This window comes from Alnus glutinosa, chromosome 1, assembly GCF_958979055.1.
Source record: "Alnus glutinosa chromosome 1, dhAlnGlut1.1, whole genome shotgun sequence".
NCBI lineage: Eukaryota > Viridiplantae > Streptophyta > Magnoliopsida > Fagales > Betulaceae > Alnus > Alnus glutinosa.
Genome location: NC_084886.1, coordinates 50,961,791 through 50,979,560, shown reverse-complemented (window position 1 = coordinate 50,979,560; position 17,770 = coordinate 50,961,791). Strand labels below are relative to the sequence as shown.

General features: G+C 34.2%; 2 protein-coding genes across 2 annotated transcripts; one reads left to right on the top strand and one right to left on the bottom strand.

Annotated features, from left to right (window-relative positions):
* Positions 1-4,857: 4,857 nt before the first annotated feature.
* LOC133862198 (protein RKD4) lies at positions 4,858-6,763 on the top strand. The gene is made up of 3 exons (XM_062297964.1): positions 4,858-5,041; positions 5,236-5,749; positions 6,473-6,763. Exons 1-3 carry the CDS (start codon positions 4,956-4,958, stop codon positions 6,629-6,631), a joined length of 759 nt encoding a protein of 252 aa, XP_062153948.1. The 5' UTR covers positions 4,858-4,955; the 3' UTR covers positions 6,632-6,763.
* A 1,882-nt stretch (positions 6,764-8,645) lies between these two features.
* LOC133862207 (uncharacterized) lies at positions 8,646-10,239 on the bottom strand. The gene is made up of 2 exons (XM_062297974.1): positions 9,462-10,239; positions 8,646-8,993 (listed from the first exon to the last, which is right to left on the bottom strand). The coding sequence occupies exons 1-2, from the start codon at positions 10,050-10,052 to the stop codon at positions 8,913-8,915; spliced, it is 672 nt and encodes a 223-aa protein (XP_062153958.1). The 5' UTR covers positions 10,053-10,239; the 3' UTR covers positions 8,646-8,912.
* Positions 10,240-17,770: the final 7,531 nt, after the last annotated feature.

Sequence of the window (17,770 nt, the reverse complement as noted above, 5' to 3'; positions counted from 1 at the left end):
CTTTCCCCAAGGCACGCGAGGTTGATAGTTGATACTTGGTAGAGAGGGTAAACTAAACTCCATCCCCATGAACATCCACGCGCCTGTCGAAGAGCGTTGTGTAAAAAAAAAATTGATGGAAAATTTTCAATAGATTAAAGCGCATAAGCAAATTTGTGTATTCTTTTTTAGGAATGTGCATCGACTTTAATGGATGCGAAAAAGCCTCTTTTGACTTTTATCTTCATTGGAGTCAAGATAATTTTTTTAAAAAAAAAAAAAAAAAAAATCATATTTAGCCCTTTAATTTTTATTTTATTTGAATTTTGTCGTAGTATTTTTAATTTCAAGAATATGGTTATTAAGTTTTGCATAAATTTTAAATAGACCTATCTGTCACTTTTTTTCTTAAAATTTATAATTTGGCATATTTTATATGTGCCTCAATTGACACATTAACGTCTATATCAACACCTAATACAAATGTCATGTCATTAAACAACATAAAAATAATAATAATAAAAAAAGACTTAACTCTATAAATAAAAATTATCTTCTTTGTCATCTTAATCTTTTAGGTTTGTAACATTAGAGGGAAAACCGTTGACTTTGATGCTCGTATGGACATTTACATTGTATTGAGTGTTGAACCTTAACATATCAAATTTGAAAATATGTGACAAATGAAAAACTGTTGACTTTGACTGTGAAATAGTAAATGGATCAATTTGAAACTTAAGTAAAACCTAAAAACCTTATTTTTTTTAAGTTGAAAACCTAATAATTGAATCCAAATCAAATAAAAACTTAGGGATTAAATATGATTTTTCCCCTTTAAAAATAAAACCTTGACGTCACCTCTAATAGAGGTGATTTCTTAGTCGGCTTTACCTCCAAAAAGATGAAGCCAAAGTCAATCAAAAATAATATGAGGCAAATGGATTAGTTCACTAAATTTTTTGTCTCTTCTCAAAACTCTGATATGTTTTTATTTCAAATTTTTCTTTGGGCATTCACTGACTTAAGTATTGGAGTCATCTCACGTCGATCCACACCAGCAAACTCTTTTATTTATTTTTCTCCTCTTTTGCATGTGCTTTCATGTTGTATACTATGGAGTTCAATAATTAAAACTACAGTTAAAGTCTATCATTTAGTTACAGGTGAAGACTATTAGTTGTAGTTGAAATCTATTTGTATTATTCGCATCTAAGCTAATTTTCCTACAAATAGGAGCTTGTTATATTATAAACATCACCAAATAAATAATAACAAAATTTAGCACTTTGAACTTTTATCATGTGGACTAGATTATAAACCGAACCACGTAACAAAGACACATAACAAGATCGGGATCTCCTCAAATTTTCTATCCGACCTGCACGCATGTACCCTCAACTAAACACATAATAGGGATTCAGATCTCTTCAAATTCTCTATTGGAATTCCATGTAATTGGGATAGAGGAACAAGTGCTAGATTCATCAAATTGTGGTACTACACTTGTTATGCGCTATGAGTATTTTGAGCATTTTCCTTATAAAAATTGAGAACTGCCAGAATTATAGACAACCTTATCCCTTAATAGAGAGTGGGCTCCACGTTCGTGGAAGAGGGTTAAGAAATCAATTAATCATGTTGGCAAAATAATAATAATAATAATAATAAAACATAAAATAAAGAAGGAAAAGAAAAAGTGAGTCATAGACTCAAAGATAATAGATCATTAGATTGGACGGGCAATCGTGAAGACAGCAGCAGACTCCATCATAGAAATTCGAAGTCTCCAATGCATTCCCACCAATCATAACTCACATGCACTCCTTTTCTTCCATGCTTATTGCTCACCACATCCTCAACACCTTCATGGATGGATGGACCCCTCCACCTTAAAAACTGTACATGTTCCAAAAGGATTAATAAAATTTCAATACAATATTCTTAAGTTTAAACTGGTTTTTTAAGTATTTGATTTATTCATTTTATTGTTTCAATTTCATCTTTGAAAATAATAAAAAATAACACAAAAAAAAAATAATATATTGAAAAAGAAACAACTAAAAAATTATCTGGTGGGATCTTAAGGATTATAGATCCCAAAGTCTAATATAATTACTTTTCCTTTTTTCCAAATAATCCTAATTTTTGTTCTGCCATAAAATAGATAACAAATAATCTTAATCGTGGGTCCTACGGAACAAAATGAGATGGGACCCACAAATAATCTTAATTTTACTTTGATGGAATGTTTGAACTTTTTGAATCCCATGATCTGCTGTCACAAAGTCAAAAATAGTTTTATTTTGACAATAATAATAATCAGTGCCGTAATTGGTGGGAATTAGATGGGTCCCATGGAAGATTGGGAATGATTCTGTATTTTTGTCGCGTGCGTATGTATTTCCTTGGGCTACAGACGCGCCTAGCCGAGTCGAGCTCTCCCCCCAGCTTGGGCCGGATCAGACAAAAAATAACTTGGGCCTCATTAATCATCAAGTTTGTATGGACTTGGGCTTCGCCTTGATCATTGGCTTTAGCCCCTCCCCTCCCTTGGATACCTCCTTCCCTTCCAAGATGCAGGGCTTGTTTGACAAAGAACAGAACAGAGTAGTGAGTTATTAGTTTTGAAATTAGTAAAAAATGATGATGTGATATAAAATAAAAATAATTTGTATAAAAAAGTGAAAAAATTTTGTATTGTAGTGAATTTTTTTATTTGAATAATAATAAAAAATTATTGATGTGATAGAAAAAGTGAAAAAAATGAGAATGTTTTGATGTTGATTATTATTGGAAAATGTAAAAATAAAATAAAAAATATGTGAATAGTGACCAGCATTATCCTGTAATGTACATAAGGTTAACAAACAAGCCCTGCAGATTCACCCTTATTAACTGAACTAGTGGACATCCAAATGTAAATATGGGCCAAAGAAGGCAAAACCTTTAAACCCATATGAAGGAATCATGACCCAAAGAAGCCCAAATCTATCAATTTGAAACAACATATTCTTTATGGTTGTCATTATGGCCTAGACAAGGCCCAATATTGATCTCAAATAAAAATGAAGATTAGACATAGGGTTTTTTTTTTTAAAAAAAAAAAAAAAAAATTGGGTTAGAGAAAAATCCTTTAATTTGCACTATATTAAATTTATATTTGTCCTTAAAGCATCCGATTTTCACGTACTTATTTCATTCTATCTCTCTTTCTCATAAAAAAAATAAAATTGAAATTAAATCTAAACCGTTAGATTTTTTTACACCAACTAAGCCAAATCCATCCCTAACACACCAAGATAAAGTAATAAGGCCAATTATAAGTTACAAACCTATATATGCACACAGTAAATTTCATATTGAAATTAACTATTCTACCGTTTTATTAGCCGCCATAATTTTTGAGAATGTGCATGCAAGTAGGAATGGTAATGGGCAATGGGCCAATGGCAGGTTATGGCGGCTCACACCATTAACTGATACATTATAAGAAAACCCTAAAACGGAATTAAGATAAAAATGATGAAGATTGTCATTGGTAAGTTAACTCATGTACATTAATATCACAATTAATTCATTTTTATGACAATTTATGCATGCTCTTCACCTCGATAATCGTCAGTAACCTCCTCTCACTATACTAAATGTTGATGTTGATTACTAACATTGTGCATCCATGCCTGCATGCATAAGTAGAACAATTTCAAGGAAAAAAGAAAAAAGGATGATTTTTTTTTTTTTTTTAAAAAAAAAAAAAGGGTTGGAATACTTTTTTTCAAATTCAATCTATTAAACTGACTATCTGTACTTAGAATATGTAATTCTCTAATGTATTTTTAATAGAGCATATGAAAAATGTGTTTTATTTACAACATTGAAACCCCACATTAACAAAAAGTTAGACACTGAATTTCTTGGACATGTAATGTTCTGTTCAAAGTCTTGTTGGTTTCAATTTCTAAGAGAAGAATATGACTATGTACGTGAGAGCAAAGCAATTTGCCTCAATTATACGTAGACAGTTTGAATTGTTTATGTGAATGTATGCAGGAGCATATAAAACCCACATTATGTTTTAGACAAAGTTGTTCTTCAAAGTCACAAAGTGGATTATAGGAAAATTCTTCTTATTCGGTTTATTAAACTGACAATGTTCAAAATATAATAATATTCACATGCATTTTTAATAGAGCATGTAAGGATGGACTCATGGCCCCTCCCAACCCACCTTCTCCTCCTCCAAAAAAAAAAAAAAAAAACTTTTATTATGATTACCCATTCAAAAAAAAATTCAATGTAGTCCCGCCCCTTTAGAATTAAATTTCTAGTTCCGACTTAGAGCAGTGATTCTCACACATATTTTAAACAATAAATGCTATATACCATATTTTTATCATACTCTTTTTTCTCTTTTCCTTTTTTTTTTTTTTTTTTTTACCTTGTTGATATGATACTGTCAATCGATCATTATTATTATTATTTTTTTAAGAAAAAACAATAGCTGATTCAAGGGCTAATTAGCAATTCAGGTTAACAAAGTGGGATAAAAGTGTGGTTCATAACATTATTTATTTTGAACACATATCAATTTAATAGGCTGAATTAAAAAAAAATTATAGTTCTATTTTTGCTTGTCAAAATAAATAAGAGAGAAATAAGACATTTTTATGCAGATCGAGCATGTATGCATACATGCATGATATGCCATGTGAATGGGAATATTGCATGCGTGTGAATCCAATCCAGAAACCATTAAAGTTACATACATCATTAATTAACATGAATGGTGCAAAACCCCGTGTGATTGGTAATCGTTCACTAATTAATATCACATTTACTAGATTCCACCCAAAATGTAACCCCCCCATAGACGTGTGCACGAACTTCAATCCATCTCCCTCCCAATTTATACCTTCCACTTTTTATGATCACTCTCACTCCAACTTTCTCTCTGTCATCGATCACTTCTCTCTCAAATGGATTCTAATTCTACCCACCTAAACATTCCAAAGATTGAGAACCCACATGGGTTTGACTGGTTCCCTGAAGAACAGTCTGAGAAGTAAGATACTACATTTGTCAGTTCAAATTGCTTTTTCTATTTTTTTTTTTTAATTTTTTATATATACGCTGCTGAGAAATTATGGGGAAAAAGATAGAGAAATGTCTGTAAAATCTCTATCGAAAGAAACCATTTTAACAACTGAGAAGGAGGACATTGTTTTGTTTATTTTCTGTTTTGGGTTCTTTCTGCAGATTATTAGAACTGCCACCACTGGACAGTTTCTTCGACTTCGACAGTACTCTTCCGTTTCTGCATAATACCAAGCAATTTGGTGTCACTGAGTTCCAAGACTTTGAAGATCCCGATTCTGACTTTTTCTGGGCAGAAAGTAAGCTCCCATTTCTTTATGAAGATGTGGTGGTCGACCAAAAGCCTCTAAACTCCACGACAGAATTTGATACAATTGGTCATAATTATGGCAATCTTGGAAGTGACACGAGTGAATCTTCAATGGTAGTTCTGAGTGAATATGCGAGTTCATCAAGCAGGAGTGAAGAGGAAAGAAGGAGCACAAGTGGTAGAAAGAAGTCGGCTGCGTTAGAGTTGGATGAGATACAGAGGCACTTCAATGTCCCTATAACCAAAGCAGCAAAGGAGATGAATGTGGGATTGACTGTGTTGAAGAAAAGGTGCAGGGAGCTTAACATCATGCGGTGGCCTCATAGGAAGATCAAGAGCTTGAAGTCCCTCATTAACAATGTTAAGGTACGTGCATGCGTGTTTCGTTGTTGGTCTAGACAGGACAATATATATATTTGTTTGTTACTCTGTGCTATTGTCACCATTATGAGAACCTTCCAAATCAACTTTCAAGTTGACAAAACAAGTCCAATCATGTCAACAAGGATTGTTCCGTAAGACTTTTTAGTGGTTATTTTTTGGTTTTTGATATAAAAGTAAAGTTAATTAGTAATTTGTTAATGTTTTTGCTTAACAAAATCAATCGATGTTCTAAAAAAGGGTTGTCAACCGAATCCGACATCCTGTACCAGGGTCGTGGCTGTCACTCCATTTTACTGTTCTTGAATTGGATTTCCACACAGATCAAGTCCAAGGCTAAAGATAATTTTGTGCAATTCAACAAGCATCCTACGAGGAATCTTTTGATCACTGCAAATCATTCAATTATATTTGAATGTCAAATGCATTGAGAATCTGATATTCTTTGACTTCTTTAATAGTAAAATTGGTTGACTGTCAAGTTTTGTTTGTGCTAGAGTCCCGAGGCAAGAAAATAAAAAAGCATTTAAAAATTGTACTCTCCTAGTCAGAAATGTTCCTTTTGTATCATCAGAAGTCAGAACAACTGAAATTAGGATGAAGTTAAACGTGGGTGGGGTGCAAGAAATATGTTCCTTTTGTTTTATGTTGTGCTTTCAATCTTTCTATAGAGAGGTCAATAGTCTAAAACTGTTTGTTGTAATGCAGGAGTTGGGTTTGACAAATGAGGTAGTGATGTTGGAGGAGCATAAGAGGCTTCTAGAGATACTGCCAGATATGCAGCTGACACAGAGAACCAAGAAGCTGAGGCAGGCCTGTTTCAAGGCCAATTACAAGAAGAGGAGGTCTCTGACTATTCAAGCATGACTTTCTTGACATTTACGTGTAGAAAGAGATAGAGAGAAAGGTCTACTTTCTTATCTAGATTAGCACACATTTATGACTACAACTGTTTGTAGCCCTTGAGGAAAATGAACGCAATACTAAGAAGTTGTTTGGCCGCGTGTTGAAAGCAAGGGATATGTTTCTTGCTTGTATTGTTTGTTGATGATGTTGATGTTTGCTCAAAAGTTAATTTTTGCTTTTCATAATTCCACATGCACATATTTCAGTCATGGAAAACTTAATTGCTGAAGTTCTTACCAAACAAATTTCTTTTCGGAAGAGACGTGCTATACATCCTATCTTTTAATTTTTTAAAATCATCATTAGAGCTGTGTTGTCCATATAGGTCTTACTAGAAATGCTACCCTTATGCTCAACCTTTTACTCCCATTTACCCACGCCTAAGTAAAAAGAAATAAAAAAAAAAAAAAAGGAAAAAATACAATTTAGCCCTCTAAACTACCGAACTACCAAAATCTTTGAAAAATGATCATTTTGGCGAAATATCCCCATAATACTCATGCCACGTGTCATTTTTCAACTAAAAAATAATAACAATTTTTTTTAAAAAAAAATATCAAAAAATTTGAAATAATTAAAATAATTCAAAAAAAATTTAAAAAAATTATTATTATTTTTATTTATAAAAATTAAAAACTAAAATTTTATTTTTTTATTTTTTAAAAAAATATTGTGATCAACCGGAAGACGTACTGCTTCTTTTTATCATTGTCATTAGGCACGATGCACGCCTGCAGCTCGGCGAACTCGTCCTCGCCTCTCTGAACGCAGACATGGCTAATTTCCTATCATTCGATGTATATAATATTGATCTTTCAAAGGTTATGAATTATTCCAATTTGAATTTTGTTTTGTTACAAACAACGGGCAAGTCTATCATCGTTGTAGAAGATCTCGATCGGTTTCGGACGGAGAATTGGACGGTGACCAGAGGGGTGTCAAGAAGATTAGGTCGCGGTTAAGAAATATCGCCACCTCAAACACCCAAACAACTTCTTGTTGCTGGGCCGCTTGATCACTCTCCCTCGGTCACTGTCCTGATCGTCCTTGGATCCGTCCTCGATGACCACCGCGGAGGAGCTCGAGCCCCACCACCAGAACCCAACGCTTCAGAACCCCAAGAAACCCTCTTCACTCAATGCCAATCCCACCAGCCACACACACCTTGCCCAATCCCACTTCCTCCTCTGCCCTCACCGCCTCTCTCTCCACCACCACCGCTATCGCTGTCATTTCCTCTCGCATCTTCGCCGTCGCAAAGCCCAGGAATTTCTGCGTTATATGACGGTGTGCAGTCGACAACAGACCGCCCTTCCGGGCTTGGTTTGTGTTCAAGGACGGGCATGATGGGTCCCAGGTGGCTTGGACGCACATGGGCGCTAATGGGTCATTTCTTAAAGCAATTTTTATTTATTTATTTATGTGGCAGTGCCACATCATGGAGCGTATAAAATGGGAGTAAAGGATTGGGTGCAAGGGGAGGATTTATCAGGTCCTACACATAGACTTCATATATTTTATAGTGGAGTAATGATAAAAAAAAACACCTACATTATATTTTCATTACACACTCTCACTCATATGAGAGGAGAGTATGTAATGAATGTTTTTGTAACAGTGGCTTTTGAAAAGTAAAAAATTAGGAGAAGGAAAATAAATCATTTCTCGGATTCTAGAATTTGCAGTGAGAAAGCAGACGCAATAATAGACTAGTAGTCAAAGGCCTATCTCTAATGTTACCAAGGATCAATCTGACCTCCGGCCAGTAAAGTAAGGGGCCAATAGCACTAGTACTTTTTAATTTCAACACCTACCCGTACGTAAGCAGAAAAGAACCATATATTATATTTAAATTTCAATCTGATAAATCATGATTTTACATTATATTAAGAAGAAAAGAACTATTTGGTTAAATCATCTATTAGGATTGGGAACTTAATTAGTTTTCAATGATATATGATAGATATAGCTAGCCTCAATGTTCAACTGACAACCAAATGATCAACTCGTGGTTCTTGATGAATTTTTTTCAACCGACACAAAGAGCAATTTGGTAGCAATAAATGTTACTTTTTATGTAGAATAATGCACTAATTAATTGGTGCATCATCACATAAATTAAGTATTAGACATATTATTGAATTATTTTTTAACTATACAAGATTTCGAAATAGAAATTAATTAGATCGAGCACCATATGGCAACGGCAGCATGACTCCGGAGATGGGAGGGTGGCAATAAATCACGTCGCCGTCTTTCCTAGCCTTTTTTCTTGCCTGCGTCTCCATGGGACCGCTTGCTTAAAGTTTTCATAAATGCCTGCCTGCAGTTATGTAATAGTATTAATTAATATGATTAGATATATATTGGATGTATGAATGATTAAGGAAATCAAATTCATTACAGACCACAATTTTTATCTACTCATGAAGAGTTTCTTTTTTCTTTTCCTGGAGGAGACAAAAGGTTTCCTCAGCTAAAGTAATGCTCATCAATTTGTTAGAAGTACATGGGATGAGATTGAGAATAAAGAAATTTGCAGGAAAATCAACTTCAAGGAAAATGATAATTAGCACTCTGTTTTTTTCTAATTACCTCTATGGCTCTCTCTCTCTCTCTCTCTCTCTATATATATATATATATACTTATTCAATACTCTTTCATCTCACATAACCAGTGATTCTAACTACATAAATTTAACCTTTACAATAATGAAAAAAGAGAAAATTAAATATCACTCTAGAAATATGGAATAGAATGGGTGATTAAAACCGTTTGGTTTGGAACTTACCAAAAAATGTGACTTTGAGTGAGAGAGTCTCAAAAAGCTCCCTCTCCTCCTAACCCTTGTGATCTTCACCGTCGTGTCTCCACCGCCGCCGCCGCCGCCAACAACTGAAGATGCAAAGTCGAAAGTAGCCTCAAGAACATTCTTAGTCTTCCTGAAACTCCCCCACCTCATGGACGCAAATTCTAGCCCTTTCTCCTTAGCCACTCTCTTCCCCAGACCAGCCTCTGAGATTGTGAAGGAAGAAAACCTGTGAGAGAGAGACGGGCCCAAGTAAGGCCCGTCCAAGACAGTGGTTGGGGAGTGCAGCTGGTCGGTAGTTTTAATCTCACATAACAACCTCGGAGGCAGTTCCAAGGGTCTTGCACTCCTGGGCTTCGATTCGGTGGTGGTGGTGCATGCCCTTGGCTTGCCTGGTGCTTCCTCCCACTGGAATGGAACCGAAGCTGTGGTTCCGCACGGAGGTGGTGTTAGCAGTATTCCTGGGGGAGGCTGTGGCTTGCTTGGAAGTGAGAACAAAGAGAGTTTTGGTGCGGAGCTTGGTTCGTTCTCTGGCTCAGACCCCATTCCTCTCTCTCTCTGAGGGCTCAACATTTCTCTAAAAACTCAAAGACCCATTTCTCTTTGTTGAAAAACATGCATACCCAGTTGATTTTTTGGTCACTTTATGAGGTTGGTGTTTGAGTTTTTATAAAGAGAGAAGTGGGTCTGTGACTTTTTGGGAGAGAGACAGAGAGAGAGAGAGAGAGAGAGAGAGGGGTTGGGGTAGTGTTGAATTGTGAGGGGGTCATTGGACACGTACATGCAGCTAGCAACGCTCCTGGCGCTTCTTCTTCACGAGAAATTGCCATTTATTTCTTTTTTCTAGCGTGTCTTTGTCACGGAATTGCTCTCGGAGAACGACCATCAACGGTCATTTCTGTTCATTTGAAAAGTCATAGCTCGAGAGAGTTTTTGCATTAAAGTGGATAAAATTAAAGGAAAAGAAAAAGAAAAGAAAAGAAAAGAAAAGAAGCGTGAGAATATGCATAATGCATGTAACGGTTAGGTAATAAGGTAAGTCCGCAAGTCATGCTGCGTATGGGCTTTCGATCGGCTATGAGAGTGACATGCCAATTGCCATCTACAATTGAACAAGTTAATACACACGCCTACGATATTTTGTCGTTGCTTCCAGAAAAGTAAAAGTTACGTTGGACTGTTGGATCAAAGTTCTAGCGAGTCGCTGTGAACGCCGGCTACTATTTGCTCTTGTGTGTGTTTGGATGAAAGTGATAGTTGATAGATAAGACACCCTTTGAATTGCATCATAGTAGGATGAAAGCGTTGTTCGGTATAAAGCTCAACGATTTTGAGAGAGAAATGTTACCCACCGGACAGATATTTCATTAGTACTATTTTATTATGTTGAGGTGATATAATTATCAATTCGTTATAATTAACTTCTTTTTTCTTTTTTTTCGTTTTAATTAATAAGGGTAGATTTAAGGGTGGCTAAGCAATGCCACATCAGCATACCACAGTGATGAGTCTGATTTGGCTATATAACAATATTAGGAGTAATGCTATATATATACCAAAGACTCGATCATGTTCTTATTTTATTCCTAATTTTGATTTGGCTGTATAACATTAGGAGTAATGCTATATATATACCAAAGACTCAATCATGTTCTTATTTTATTCCTAAAAAATTATATGACTTTTAAAAATATCATTAAATTTAGAATAAATAACTATTAAATTTTGATTTAATAAAACGGGAACATGAATATATCTAACTTATGTATAGTATAGTACTGTTATACACCAAACATTTTTATTTCATTTTTACACCACTTTGTTGATGTGTCATTGTTAATCAGCTTATAGTTTTTTTTTTTTTTTTTTTTAAAAAAAAAAAAAACAAGAGTTAATCTAAGGACAAATTGAAAGTACCATATTAACAAAGTGGGATAAAAAATTGATATATGTAACATTTTTCTACTTAAAATGATTTTAAATAGATCGACAACAAAAAAAAAATTATTTGAAATCTTGTCGTAATTAAGCCATACAAATCTTCATTCTGATCAGAACTATTACTATGATATAATATTAATCACGAATTATTTCAAAAAATAATTCTAAATTTAGCTTTTAACAAATTTTTTTTTTTGTTATTTTCTAATAATATATTCGTATGTTATTTGTTGTTCCACTATTGTTTTGGAATAATTGAGTTCATATGCCTTTAAGTTCATGCGAGATTAATTATGACACATGATTAATATAATATGATGAATAATACATCTCCTTTAAGCTTTAATTTAGAGCTATGCTAGGTGAACTTCGATTGCTTGAGTATATATAATTAGCTAGTGTAGATCGATCAACATGCAAAAAAGCATCTGAATATAGATCAGGAAAATATATTTTATGGAGATCGATCGACACCATGCATATTGATAGATGGGCTGTAAAGTTGAAGGGTATTTTGGTACCAACCAATTATTACTCATTCTCCTTCAGGCCCTCGCTACGGAAACGACGTACGTTATCTCTTCAATTAATATTTTTCGGATGCCTTAAACAAAGAAGAAGAAGCAGGGAAATTAAAGAAGATGATGCCAAAATCCAGCTCGAGCAAGCCTAGCCACTATGTGTCCACATAGGTCTCTTTTTGACAAATCCTTTGTTTACAACCCTTCTCTTGCACTTCGATAGTCGTACCCCGGTAGACGCACGATTATTGTCGAACTACGTAAATTTGAATTTAAATTTTTTCTTATTTTTTTTTTGATTTTATATTATTCATTATTATTGTGCACGGTAACAATATGACTCTTATTTTTATTAGACTAATCTGATGGTGTATTAATTTTTTTTTTAGTAACATAAGAAAATGATGGAGTACATACATATTGTATGCAGCATTACTTCTCTATATATATAAAGCATTACTTATATGTGTGAGAGATCGATAGAGAGAGGACGATATTTTGGTGTTCAAACAGAAAAGGGAAAGAGTCTTATAAGTCGGCCATAAATATAAAAATAATTGAAAAAGGCTTCTCACGAAACGTGGAGCTAGAATAATAATTAGTGCATGTTGATCGATAATAAATACATCTAAAGAACTTAGAAGCACTTTTTCTTGTATCCTTTTAAGAGGGTTGCATTTTTTTTTTCTTTTTGGTTTTCCTCTATTAAAAGAACTTAACGGGACTTACGCCATCTTTATTTGTCTAATTCGAGGGGGATCCCATTGATTTTTTTACGTTTTCATGTATACAAGTCGATCAATTCATCATATAATTACTACAGGAATGATCGAACCCAATAATTAAACTTTGCTTTGTGTTATCACATCCATTTTCCCGGCCTCACTTCAATTTTATTTGAAGATTGGTTATATTTAAAATAAAAATAGAAATTCTTTTATTCACTCTAGCTATTACCAAACTTTTTATATTCTATCTAGTCAATTGAACCCATGAAATTGTTTATTATCTTGAAATGAATCGAAATTGATAAGGAGTTTGTCATGATGCTCGAACATATACTTGTTATAAGTGCCTATTTATTTTTTATCGGTATCTATGGATTGATCACAAGTTGAAATATGGTTAAAGCATGTCACATCATCATAATTAATGTATATAAATTGTATAGCAATCTACTAAATAATATGGTTAAAGCATGTTACGTAATCATAATTAATGTATATAGATTATATAGTAATCTACTAAATAACATTACTCTTTTTTTTAAAAAAAAAAAAAAAAAATTCCAACTACCCTTGAGCTAAACTATCATTGATGGTTTCAAGAGTAATCACCCCTATGTCCTTTTTGTGTCCTTTTAAAATTGATGTGAATTTTAAAATCAACATTAGATTTGTGATAGATCTATATTTGATTTTGATCCAACGTTAATATTAAAAGTTACATCAATTTTGAGAGATACAAGAAAGACATAGGGTAACATTTAGAGCTACTCTGATTTCAATAATTTCATTGTCCCATCCAGCCCGTCATGATGACCCACCATTTCAGAATAAGGTGTCCTAGTTATTAAAAAAAAAAAAATTACTTCATAATTCAGATTTTATTTTATTACATCTAACTGTATATATAGTATCAATATATAATAACATAAACATCGTAAAATATATAAAATTGAATCTTAACTATGAAATATAATTCCTCTCTATCTCTGTTTAAATGGAGAGGTTCTGATCCCAGGAATTCCAGAAAATGTTTTTAGAGAGCAGTGGACCAGTCTGACCAGAAAGAGGGATTCGAAGTGACAAAGGCTGGTAAGCTTATCCTTGCCATTATTTCTGATCCAACTTCGATTGGCATTAGAAGGACGATGTGAACTTCTCTTCCGATCCATTCATGATTTAATTACTACCCCACACAAAAAGAAAAAAACGAACAAACAAAGAGAGATGAGCCCTACTGGTATGTGCCATGTTTCTCTAATAAATTTGTGTCAGAATTGGATCCATCCATTTATGTGCTTTTCGATCTTCTTCATTTTTCTTTATTCTTTGTTAATATCAAAGGGCCTGTGGACCTTGAAATCTCAACCTCCACTAATATGAAATGCCACAGAAATGTTACCTTTCTCTATCTCTATCACCCATGAATCCTCATGAAGGGAATACTCAAAGCTTGGACAAAAAAAAAAATAAACTAAAAAATGTAACGTGAATCTGAACTTTGTCTAATCACACATTTTCCAACTAAACAAATGCAACTATCTCCAAAATATCCTAAATTTCCTTAGTTGCCGCCTGCCCGTGTCCTCCTCCTCCTCCTCTAAATTAAAGATAGTAATTCGTATTCGCATATTCGGTTCGAATCGTGTCGAAATATAAATATAAGATTATGTAAGTTAACGATAATCCGACTCATTTAAATTAAACGAACTAGACCCCTCAACTCTAATCACTTAATTTTATATTAAAATCGTATTGAACTCATGAACCGTGTCAAAAATTACCAACTTTATTCTAAAACGCCGTTCTTCACTCCCTTCAATCACTACCGAAAAAAGGAGTGCCCGCGTGGAGGCAATTATTGATCGACTTGCACGAATTATTGAAATAGAAGATTAGAAATTTAAAATGTTTGTGGGAACGAACTTTATATTTGTGGAAGTATATATTAACTAAAGACATATAAGTACAAATACCAAAGTACACAAGTTATAAATATATGCAGAAATATATATACACACACCTCACCATTGCTTGGTATTTGGGAGCACTTCGTGTCATGAGATAAAAATACCCCACAACAGCAAAATGCCAAAAGCTTAAGAGAAACAACATCTATTCCCTTGTATAATATTCTGAATAGGAGTCATCATTTTTAATATTGTTTATTGCCACATGAATACTTGCACTTAACAACACTTTAAGAAAGATTAATAATGCGAGCAAAAGCAGAAACATTTTGGTCCACCATGAGTGGTGGTGGTTGAGTAGTCTCAAAAAAAAAAAAAAAAAAAAAAATCAAGAAGTTTGACATGCATTAAGGTGTGGATTCGAATTCTTCAATGAAAATACTCACATAATTAAGCCTGATTAATGTTAGCCGTCTTGATATACCGACACCCTGCACCTGATGGCCGTCTTGATAGAGTGCTATGTACGGCACATAAGTCATAACCTAGTGTGTTGAGCAAGACATCTTGCAGTTGATGGCTGACTTTTCTTGATGGCTCACAAATCACAATCAAGCTAAAAAACTCTCAGTCTCTCTTCCTTTGTGAGGAGAGAGAGAGTCTCGTTTTTCCGCCTTTTGTTAGAGAGAGTTCTGAGTGTTTGTCTTCTCCGGGGGAGGGAGGCGTCGCCTCCCTCCTCCCGGTGGTGCTTACCCCTCTAGTGTTTGGGCTAGGGTGGATTTTTTTTGTTCCCCTGGTTTTTTCCAGTGGTGTTTTGTTCCCCCGGGTTTGTCTCCGGTGGTGTTGTTTTCCCTCCTAGCTGTTGGGGCTATGGAGTTTGGTTATTTGTGTGTTTTGTTGTTGTTTTTCCTTTTGTTTTGACAGATCCATTTCGTTTGAAGTCGTTTTGGGTGTAACCTCGCCTTGTGTTCTTCCGACCTGCTTCTCTTAGATCTATGGTGTTTCGCCGGAGTTCTTTCGACACGGCCACCCAGAATTTGTTCGCCGTCACACTCTGTTCCTGCTGCCTCTTTCACCGGTGACGTTGTACTTCCACGCGCGGAGCGTGGTCTGCACGTGTTGTGGTTTGGTTTGCACGTGAGGGCCACGTTTTCCTCTTTGGCCGGCGAAATGGTGTGTTCGGGATGGTTTGCTGATTGGTTGTTGCAGGGGTGGTTCGGTGTGCGGCGCGTGTATTACACGCGCCGGTACCGGGGTTCGTTCTTCACTGCCGACTTTAACGTTTTGTTGTCTGTCAATTTTTGTATATTCTTAGTTCTTTTCACAGTTTGTCATTGTAATGGGCTGAAATTTACTTGAGCATCTAGGTGGCTTGATAGCTAGACCAGGCTTTCTCTCTTTAGATGGGTGGTGCTTTATTGTTTAGAGAGAGCTATATTTTGTTCATGTGTAATTTTAGCTAGTTGCTTTGACAACTGCTTTAAGTTAGGTTTAAACCAAACTTGGGGTTTAGAGATTCTTTATCTTTATTCCCTACCTTCAACCCTTTGGGTTTGCGCCGTAGATGTTGGGGGATTGGTTTATTTGCCTTTGGGCTCTTGTATTTGCCTTCGGGCGTTTATTTGAATGAATCTCCCTTTTCAAAAAAAAAAAAAAAATACCCATATGAGAGGTAGAAAGCCAGTTTAAAACATATATATAAGAGGATCATTTTTAATTTTAAACTCAAATTAAAAGTCATCCTCTTTGTTTGATATTCTTTTAAGGTTAGTGTTTCAGTCATATATAAGGTCATCCTCATGTACATTCTCCCAGCTCAAGGTTAGAGGTCTGTTTTAATTTACGATTTTAAAATGTGATTTTTAAAAATGTAATTAAGCGTTTTCAATTTGCAAACAAGGAAACTCCAATTTTACTGAACATTTAACTGCGATTTTAAAAAATCGCATTTTGAAATTACAAACACAAATGGACCAATACCTCATTTTTTATGCTTTAGAAATATGAAATTTCTGTTAAATCACCATTTATCCTAAAAACTTAAGCTGATAGGGAGAAGTAAATTTAATAATTTAATCAATAATTTAACATTCTCCTTCACGTGTGGCTCAAACTTCATTTTAATAAGTGAGACCCAACACGTGAAATATTTAATTGAAATGAGAGGTAAATGAATGAAACAAATTCGAACGTAAGATCTGTGCTCTAATACCATGTTACATTGTTACTTTTCTTAAAAGTTTAAGCTAATAAGAATAAGTAAATTTAATTATTTAATCAATACTTTAACACTCACTTCACGTGTGGCTCAAACACCACCTTTTTTTTTTTTTCTTCTTTTTTTGATCCAAACATGGTCTCATAGTGATAAGGTACAATCGAAATTCAAACAAACATCAAACCCTTCATTCCCAACACTCGAACGTGGAAGATTTGTAAATGCTTATGTGTTATGGTCTATATTTTTCACAATTTTTTGTGGTCCCATTGTCGTTGAAAAAGTGGGATATATTTATGTGGAAGATTTGTAAATGCTTCGAAAGTGACTGCTTTTTTGTTTTATTTTGTGTGCGGTGGTCTACCGACCGACCCAAAAGGGGCCGGAGGTAGCCATGGCCTCCTTCCAGCAGCCACAAAAAATAAAATAAAATAAATTGATTAAATTTTTTTTAGCCTTTAAATTTGTTAAACAAAATATTTTAAGTCTTTTTTTATTATTGTTTTTCTACTTTGGTCCCTCAAAAAACAATACAATCCGGCCCCCTCAAGTTATTTTTTATTTTTTGTAAGTTAAAAAATAAAAAAATAAATAAAATTGGTGGTAGTGTGTTCTTTATGTAATTTCTTGTAGATCCTCCATAAAGACATCTGTCATGATCAAAAGAAACTTCAAATCATGTAAATAGATAATACCTGAAGGACTAGTTGTGTTGCCTTCTTCACACTAAATGACATCCCAAAACCCATCACTGTGATTTTTGCACAATCCACAGTTACATTTATTAAATTTAATAATAACAAAATTGAAAATACTAAATAGTATATAATTGACTAATTGAGAAAGCAAAACATAAAAATTCTTCAATTTCTTGTAGTTTAGTACTTCTAAATAATGAAGGGACTCATTCAAGAGAATGAAACGGCTATTTGATGGTAGCTCTCAAATGGAACTTGGATATCCAAAATAAGGCCCA